The sequence below is a fragment of the Hordeum vulgare genome, chromosome 5H (assembly GCF_904849725.1).
Source record: "Hordeum vulgare subsp. vulgare chromosome 5H, MorexV3_pseudomolecules_assembly, whole genome shotgun sequence".
Lineage (NCBI taxonomy): Eukaryota > Viridiplantae > Streptophyta > Magnoliopsida > Poales > Poaceae > Hordeum > Hordeum vulgare.
The window spans coordinates 490354613-490364208 of NC_058522.1; the positions used below are offsets into that span (position 1 = coordinate 490354613).

The 9596-nt window shown below is 43.8% G+C and overlaps 1 protein-coding gene and 1 pseudogene across 1 annotated transcript; one reads left to right on the top strand and one right to left on the bottom strand.

Annotated features, from left to right (window-relative positions):
• Positions 1-1854: 1854 nt before the first annotated feature.
• On the bottom strand, positions 1855-3180 carry LOC123396142 (annotated as a pseudogene).
• A 2173-nt stretch (positions 3181-5353) lies between these two features.
• Positions 5354-6285, top strand: LOC123396143. The gene has a single exon (XM_045091196.1). It carries the CDS (start codon positions 5424-5426, stop codon positions 6060-6062), a length of 639 nt encoding a protein of 212 aa, XP_044947131.1. The 5' UTR covers positions 5354-5423; the 3' UTR covers positions 6063-6285.
• Positions 6286-9596: the final 3311 nt, after the last annotated feature.

A 9596-nucleotide genomic window follows, 5' to 3' on the forward strand; every position in this document is an offset into this window, starting at 1 on the left:
GCAATTGGCTTGTCAGATCCATGAGATCTTGGATATGAAGAGGGAGATGAGAGCTTACCTCGCCCGGTTTCTGGAGCCGGCCTTCCCTGTCACCGCACCGCAGTGGGCGGCGGCAAAGTGGTGGCAGACGGGCTCCCTGGTGGCTTGGTGTTGGGTACCCTGGTGTGGCCCTCGAGTGACACGGAAGGAAGCCAAAAAAACAATCTATCATGTGTAAGAATTTGAAATTTGTTGACAACGAAGACATATTTTTTGTTAATTTGTCAATACAACTACATATATTTTTTGCAGAAAGTTTAAACTAGTTCGAAGGAACGGACTCCCGCCATCGGTTGACGTTTTTATATTAGTAAGTACTAGTACAAATGCCCGTGCGTTGCAACGGGCGAAAAAATTGTAAAACATGTTTCGTACATTGTATGCGCTATTCGATATACAGTTTCGATAAACATTACTAATAAGGTTATACTATTGTCGCTTTTGAAGCGTGAATTCTAAACTTAAAGAGTAGTGGTGCATAGAATAGTCTATTAATTAGTTTTAGAAATAATTAATACAATTTTGAAATTATAATTTTTTATTAGAATTGAAACACGTTTATATCACAATATTTTAAAATTTTGTGATCAACATTAAATGTTTTTTGAAGTGGAATATTTCTGGGAATTTTGAGAATTTTTAACAAAGTATGATCATATTTAAAAGCAAGAAGAATTTGAAACACTTCTTACCTTGAAAAGCACACACCCTTGGTGTCTGCAATTAGAAAAAGGATTGTTGATGTCCATATCATGCAGTATAAAGTTGAGAAAGTTGTAGGATATCTTTTGATGGCGCTTCCTTTACCTTAACCATGAGCCAGACCAAAATAATCAAACCGGCCACCAGGAACCTTGAATAACATGTGTTGAACAAAATCATCAGCCTGGCCAAAACCATGAACCTGACCACCAGGGACCCTGAATATCAGGCATGTCTCTCCCTTGGTGTCCACCGCAGCTATGCAATCATGATATTCAAGGTCAAGGGTATGAAAAAATAGAAGGCCATCGAGAAAGACTGCGGCGGCGGAGTCCCGAGTAGCTCTGTTCCATCTCCTCTCCTTGTAAATACACTCTCTGGGCAGCATACAGCAGCGACTCCGACTGGTCTCTCTCGACGTGCTTGCCCTTTCCCTTGTCCAGACGAGCCCTTCGCACGGCTTGTTGGATCTGCCGCTCGTGCTCTTTAAGGATCTCTTCCATGTTTACCCAGGGAGGCATCAATGGTCCTGAGTACTGGACTCTGTTCTTCCTTGTGCCATTCACCTGAATGAATATATAGTGGAGAAATTATGAGCATAACTGACTGAAGGTAATATATAGACGGGAAATTATCAACACATTATTTTCCGAACATCCGCTCCGAAGTCTAGACCCAATAAGAACCAACCAGAAATGCTAACATATAGATTTTTCGGAATTTATTGAAACTGATCCCGGCTCTTAAGGGCTAGGTCATGCTTTGCATTGCTCTCTATAAATGTTAGGAATTAAAACCAACTGGAGCTAATTAGAACAATTAAGTAACTCACCCCTGCAGGCTCCTTATCTGCCACCACTTCATCCTTCCGATGGGAAGATGACGGTCTTTCTTGGAATTGATGTGATTGCGACCATTTGGATTTGTCAGACTGGTCAGCAGCAGCGAGTTGACTGTACCTTGAACTCGACCGATGCTCTCTTAAATATTGTTTCCTGGCACTGTCCCCAAGGTTAGACAGCTTACCAGTATTGCCTCGCTGCCCAGTTGCAGTAGATGGGTTAGACATCTCGGCAGCAGTAATCTGAGAGGTGTAGAATCTCTGGGCGTTTGGATCTGTGCCACTTGATCGACCCAAAGTGGAGGATGAACGACCAGCATTCATCAAAGGAACACGGCGAGCATGACCATTGTCTACTACCAGAGGATCCATTGGAAAGCCGGTAACAGCATCCTCCTTTGGAGTGAACTTGTTACTACTGCTTTTAGGATTAACCGGAACTCGACGTTGCTGCAAAGCCATGAAAAAAGAGAGATTTGAGTAATATGAAACAGTGAATTGTTTATATTTAATAGCATGACATCAAAATTAGTTGTCATATTCAGTATAGTTGCCTCTGGAGGTGGAAATAATGTGTGTGCATTACACATTGATTGCTGAATGGTTAGTTGGTTACAATAAAACAACTGTATAAATTAAGTTCCAGACAAATAGAGAAGCAATTGCATTGCATCACGATAATGGATCATGCATATAATGCATTCACCGAACTGCTAGCATCAGCTATTGAATGGCATGTTTCAAAGCTCAAAAGTGCAGACTGTGGCACCAGAAAAAAAATCCCTCAGGAGACCCTTGGTATGACAATTATGAGACTATACTAAGATCGGATTAATTCTGCAATACCTGTGATTCGTTAGTGCCATTTTGTGCTGCAAGTTGCTTCCTGCATCCAGTTTCAGATTCATGCCCTTTGGCTGCAGCTGTTTCACTCTTTTGTTAACCCTATATGCAGTTGCCACTCTGCTCCTTTTCCATCCACCTTGCATCGCCGGGTCGAAGCCCAGAGACGTGGTGGTGACCTCGCTGCTGTCCTTGCCGGAGTTGGGCAACACGGCCCACTTGTCGGTGGCGGGGTTGCACACGACGTAACAGAACGCGCCGACCCCATGGGAGACGTGGTAGCAGCGGCAGGGGAGGAGGCCGTTCCACGAGTCGAGCAGATCGACGGGCAGGTGGTGGTTGGGCAGGAAGGTGAAGGAGGCGCCGAACGGAGCGCGGTGGCGGTCCCCCGAGAGGCTGCTGTAGAGGAAGGGCAGCTCCAGGCGCTGCTGCCGTAGAACAAGTCGACGAGGGTTTGGGGGAGCTGCTTGCGGTGGTCGGGGTGGTGGATGAGGCCCAGCCAGTGCTTCGAGGCGCACTTGCAGCGGCAGAGCGCCTTGGCGGGCACGCGTGAGATGATCTCCACCAGGATGTCGTCGATTAGCCTCCCCGCCGGCGGCCCGCTCGGGAGAGCCCTAGGGAAACACGAACGGAGGTCAGGGGATCGGTGGAGAAGGAGGGAGAGGGTGTGATGGCGGTTGTTTCCGAGCGTACCGGGCGCGGATTGTAGCGCGGCCTTCCTCTCGCCGGCGAGAGAGGTCCCCCGCAGCGGACATGGCGACGGGCGAAAGAAATCCGGCGGCCGATTGGATGTGGCGAGCGCGCCGTCTGCTGCCGTCGTGCCTCCTCGCCTCGGAACATGTAGGGTCTTTTTCATAAAAGTGAAACGTTTTTCTCACTTAAGAAAGGACTGCGGGTTGATTAACTGAAAATGGAGGAACTTTTTTGCAAACATGCCATGACGGACGGTAGAAGCGCTCCGCACTTTATTATTAGGGGAAAAATGAATGCCGAAATTATCTCTAGATGTTCAGTATTGTATATTTTTTGAAACCATGTTCAATAATGATACTGATTTGGTATTATAGATATTGTTATTTTTTCTATAAACTTGGTAAAAAGTGAAAATGTTTGACTTTTGAAAAAACGGATTTACTAATTCTCATCTAGATGAGAATTAACAAAGTCTCATCTAACTCCCACACATCATTTGGTAATCAAACAGAGTATAAAAAATAAAAAAGCTATACAAATCGTCATGAAAAATAATGGCATATGAGTTAGATGTGACTTGGTTAAGTCTCATCTAGATGAATGCTAGACACACCCTTAAAAAATCATAAATCCTAAAAGGAGGAGGGGAACTACTCAAAAAATGAGTATGTAAACCACAAGAGTAAATGTTATATTATATTTTGTTTCAACGATTGTGTCATGCTTTCTTATGTTAAAGGTGCTCGCAGTTGAATATTAAGTTTTAGGCATTCAACTATACAAGAAGGGTATGCAAGTTTTGCCGCGCCGCTTTCCCTAAGACTCTCTTTGAAAGTTGCGCCTTTTTTGTTTGTTCAACTAACGATATACCTATTGTTTAAGTGAAGAAATCACCGCGAGATGTTGTCCATAATAAAGAGACATGCTGCATCACGTTCCCCTAACGCGAGAACAAAATGTAGCACCATTGCGCTGATACAACAACCATAACCGTAAAAAACAACCAAATCGAAATATGAAACACGTCGCCCAGAATCCACCGACCAAAGACTCCATTAACATAAAGGGGTGGCCACAAGCTATCAGTGCGCAGCCACCCTTTGGCCTTGCCCTGTTGGCCCGCGGGCCCCCCGAGCACCATGTTGCATTGATTCTTTTTTCCAAAATTCATATATATTAAAAGAAATCTTAGTAAATTTGTTATCACATTTGGACTTTGTTCAATATGAATTTTCTATGAAATAAAACACACACAAAAAATAGAAGGAATGGTTGAAGAAGGAAAAAAGCTGGAGGAAGAAAAAAGAAGGTGAACCGTTGGATCTTAATCTAATGGCCCAAAAGATTGACTGTATTAAAAATAAATTTTCAGGCAAATTACGTTAACTGTTCCCATAAAAATTACTTCTTAACCAAGCGAATAACAAGAGTATATAGCAAATCCTTCTACTCAAAGGGATGACCAGCAAGTTCACAAAGGAATGCAGAGTGTCTAATCTCTTTAGAATTGACTGAACTGAGACGGTTTAGCTCGTGCGTTTCACACTCAAATCAAAGGCGCCCTATAATAATTGAGCTAGCAGCTGATCTGCACCATGTTTTCTCCTTCTTTTGGTAATAAAAGGAGTTCTGCGAGCACCACTATTTCCTGCCATCTCCACTTCAGGGACCTACGAATCTCAAAAGCTCGCCGTACGTGTTTCAGATTTTGATGTGGTTGTCGCCACAGTGACACGCACGGGGAGCACGCCCAACCAACAACCTCCCGCTGGATGGCTGCAGGCCGTGTTGACGAGCACCAACAGCCGGCAAAGCTAGCGCACACAGGATCCAGAAGGAAAGCTACACAAAGTCACGCAAAGAAGCAGCAGCAGCAGCAGCAACGCATGGGGCAGAAGAATTAACAACAGAGATATAGTGTTCTAGCTTTGTGGCCTAACCGAAGCAATGTATACTTTCGACATATCCTTCCTCATATCTCATATGTCACTAGCTTTTCTTGCATCTTTAACTAGCTTCCACATCTTTAACCAGCTTTAGTTCTCAAATATAGAGCAGTGCGCACTCCACATGCTCAAATTGCTGTCTCTCGATGTTATTTTCACACGCTTTGGAGTTTGGACTACCGAAAAGTTTGATCATGACATGAGCAGCATAGTTGCGCATGAGTGGGTTTCCGAGTTCCTGACTATAAATCTTTGCTATAAATACATCCTAGGGGCCTCAGGAAAAGGCCCATGAAACTGAAACCACCGTGTATAACACTCAGTCTCATCATCTCTATCGGCACTTCGGTGATCTGCGCATGCCCAGCCTGAGGCAGTGCAGCACCTTAGTTGTTGCTATCGACAGGCAGCTGCTCGGCCACCTCTCCGCGACGAAGATGAAGATCGCCAAGGCCCCGGTGCTCCTGAAGAAGGCGGTGACCATGTGCAAGAGCAAGACCGGCGTGCTCGCCGCCCGGCTCCTCATGCTCGCCTCGCTCCGACGCAGGATGGCCACCGTCGGCGTGATGTCTCACAAGATACACGCGCTCATGGTGGCCGCGGACCGGGCGAAGGCGGGAGGGGACTGCCACAAGGCTGTCGTGCCCCACAAGCTCGCGAAGACACTTCCAGCGAACTATGGTGGTGAGATCGTTGATCTTACACATGAATTGTCACTGTTTTCTCAAGAGGAAGATGATGGTGGCTTCCCTGACTGGACGCTGCACCCCATCTTCAATGACGATGACAATTGTTGTTACCCCGAAGAGGACGATGATGTGGTTGGTGATGTGCTACTCGATGGGTGCGATGGTCACCACGACGAGCCCTCGGTGATAGATTTAATCAGAAGCAATAGGGAAGTCCAAGGGTTGGAGTTCAACGTAGAGGACGAGATCGACCAAGCTGCTGATATGTTCATCAGGAGGTTCCGCGAGCGGATGAGCAAGAGCATTTAGTGGCCTGCTTGTGCTCATCTATACCAGATTGCACGGCCGACGCTGAAGTTATGTACGTACGTGTGCCGCTGACTAAATTGACATTACATGTAGTGTGAGAATGTGAGATCGACGTAGTAGCTAGGGATAGAAATATAACTGATGAGGGGGGGGGGGGGTATGAAGTATGAACATGTCAGGCGTTTTTTTTTTGGAGAAAAGGAAACAAAAAACGTGCTTATTATATGGTCAAGTGGACTAGAGTTTGTCGCTCTAAAAAGGTTGATGGTTTGGGTATTAAGGACCTTCATAAGCAGAATGTTAGCCTCCTGGTTAATTGGTGGTGGAAGCTGGAGACTAGAGACGGGCTGTGGCAACGCATTATGATGAAAAAGAATTTCCCCCGCTTTATATTATAAACCAACCGCACCATACAACCCAACATAATGCAAGGTTCAGAGTTCAATAGAAACGAAAATTAAGTCTAGCTAGGGGCACAACACAACACACCCCAAAATGAAAGAAAATCAGACTAATCCGGCTCAGGAGGAGGAGGTGGGGGTTGTGGAGCCAATGAGGCGGCCCGGGTGCGCAGTCCATTGCAGACGATGTCAATGAAGCTCTGCTTTCTGCGCTTGCTAAGTGACCGTCATAGCTGCGAGAAGCCACACAGTTTGTAGCCGCCGTCAGTCGGGCGCTGAGGGATCACATGCTCAACGACCAACTTGTTTCGCACATTCCAACGCGTCCAAGCAAGGGCGCTAACAGCCACCCACATGACTGGGTGGGTCACACATGAGTACCGGGGAACCTCGATAAATAAATCTGGAGGATTATCGTGGGTCCAGCATCCGCCCATAACATCTCGAAAGCATCCCCAAAGAAACATCGCTGCAGGGCACCGAAAGAAGATATGGTTGAAGTCCTCTTGGGTGTTGTGGCAATGCATTATTCACGCTCGATAATTTAAGCTTAAAACTGTGGCTAATATTCAAACAAGATTTAATGATTCTCCCTGCTGGAAAGCAATCATGAAGGTTAAAGAGGTGTACATGAAAAGTAGGATGATCAATATGAATAAGGGGGATCTGGCATGGGTTTGGCACGACCCTGCATGAATAAATTGACTCTAAAAACTTCCTATCCAGTTCTATTTGATATTTGCGAGGATCAGGAGTGCAATTTTGCAGAATTTCTAGGAATGGCTTTACTTTACAATTCAGACGGTCTCTGTTCCCTCCTCTGAAGGATCAGTGGAACAATATTGTCAATGCGGCTAGAGTGTTCCCTCTTAATCCTTCTCCTCACAAGATAGGTTGGAGATTTGGAAAGAAAAAAATAATTTACTACTACTAAGTCAGTTTATGAATGGCTGGAAAAAGATTTGGCGGGGCTTGACTATAAATGGATTTGGAAAGATAAGATTCCTTTAAAAATCGAAAATCTTCATGAGGCAATTGTTTAAAAATGATATCCCTACTAGAGATAATATGAGAAAGAAAAAAATGATTGGGAAATCCTGTTTGTTCGTTTTGTAACGATATAGAAACTGAGAATCATTTGTTCTTTGGGTGTGTTTTTGCTATAGCGGTGTGGGGAGCTTTTCGGTTGGCAATGGGCGCTCCCTGTTGCCCCAGGTATGTGTGGCAAAGTTGGGTACGACTTTATAATTACATGACCGTTATTGCTGCTGTTTGTTGGGGGATTTGGCGCACTCTTAACAAAGTAACTTTTGACAATCATATTGTGAGATCTCCTCTTGAGGTAGTGTTTACCGCATGTTCCTTTTTGATGTATTGGTCAGGTTTGCTGAAAGAAGTGGACAGGGGAGGCTTTCAGGCTGGGTGCGGAGGACGGTTCAGGTGGCGGCCTCTCTGGCACATCTGCTCCTTTCTGCGGTTGATAGTTTGTCTCACTGGGGTATGATGCCCGCTGAGCTGCATGTAGTTATATTTTGGTGATGATGGTCTCCTCTTGATGTGAGTAGGTAGTGGTAGATGTTATGAGGTCGGGTGGTTTGTATCAATAGGTTTTTGCCTCACAGTGGGTGATTCGCTTCAGAGTCATTCACAGTGGGTTTCCTATTGATGCTCCAACTCGCTCTCCCCTTTTAGTCTCCTTTTTTGTTGCTAGATTTTTCGGGTATGTTATCAAACTCTATATGATCGAGACTGTTGTATTTTCGTTGAGCAATTAATGAAAAGGGGTGTGAACCCGGTTGGAAAAGGCCGGCACACTCAAATAAGTAATTTTTTCTCGAGAAATACCAATGTGCAGTACAATCATGTAAAATCTAAACATATTTTTTTGTAGCAGTCAACCCTTTTCTTGTCACACACTGGGTTTGGATCCAATATCAATGGCTCTATATTTCCTACTCACTTCATAAGAAGCATCCTGTCTCATACAGAGTTAATTGCCGAGACCAATGATAACCAGATTTACCGAGACCAGACAGGAATTTGGCCTAGCGGCATTTAAAAAAATTAAAACTACTAAATGTGTGAATCTTGTTTTCGGCAAAGCTATTCCTAAACTCATAAAGAAAAAGAAAAGGCAGAAGCAATCCCGAAACCATCAAAACAGTGACAGATGATATGCCTCAGTAACCATCCACACCAATCATCTTGTGACAACACACATAGACTACAAGGCCAAGGCCAAGGACATTTCTCTTTCTGGAAAATTCAATCTTATAGTGGTCCATGGTGTTATTATTCGCGACGATAGTGCTTTCTTTCAAATTGCGGGCTTGAGTCCTCGTATTTTCATATAAGTTGCTCCTATTATTATTATTATTATTAGTATTTTCACTAGTGGTCGTGGTGTGATGTTTCACAACGCAGTCACATTAAGCTTTCTCTTTTACATGGATATATGATAGTGTTGCCAATAAATAACAAAAATATTTACGCCATATTAACATACAAAAAAACAATTCATTTTTTTTTCTCAGTAAGGTGTTTACTCGATCAGATATCAAGCCACGAGGACACCAATCAAACTAACTTACAATCTACATCTACATGCTCGTTAGATCAGTTGCGGTCCTCTCTAGTGTGGGTCTGCAACTCCATGTCCTTTGTCAATATATCAATGAATATATGAAATAATTTACTTCATTTCTTATCCAACCTATCTTTCATGGTTCTTTGCATATGCAGTTTCGATACATCTTTATGAAACAAAATTTTCATACAAAAATGACTAACACGCCCTCAATACTTCAATTCATAATGAATGCACATTCATGTACTTCTCTATGAGTGCTTATGTTTGTGCCCAATCACTCATCAACCATTTTTTTTGTGTCGCCTCTATTTATTTCTTGCAGTTGCAGATAATACTATTTGTCTACAGAGCATAAGACGACAAGAGCAATGTTTTTTGTTGTAATTTGTTTACATTGTTGTAATCATGTATCTATCCATTGCAACAACATTGGTGTGCGTGGCAAGGACAAACACATTTAAATCAAGTATAGCATGTCATTATTGTTTACACTTCAACTAATAAAGAATACATGGACGTCAATTTGATGTAACAACATGTGGA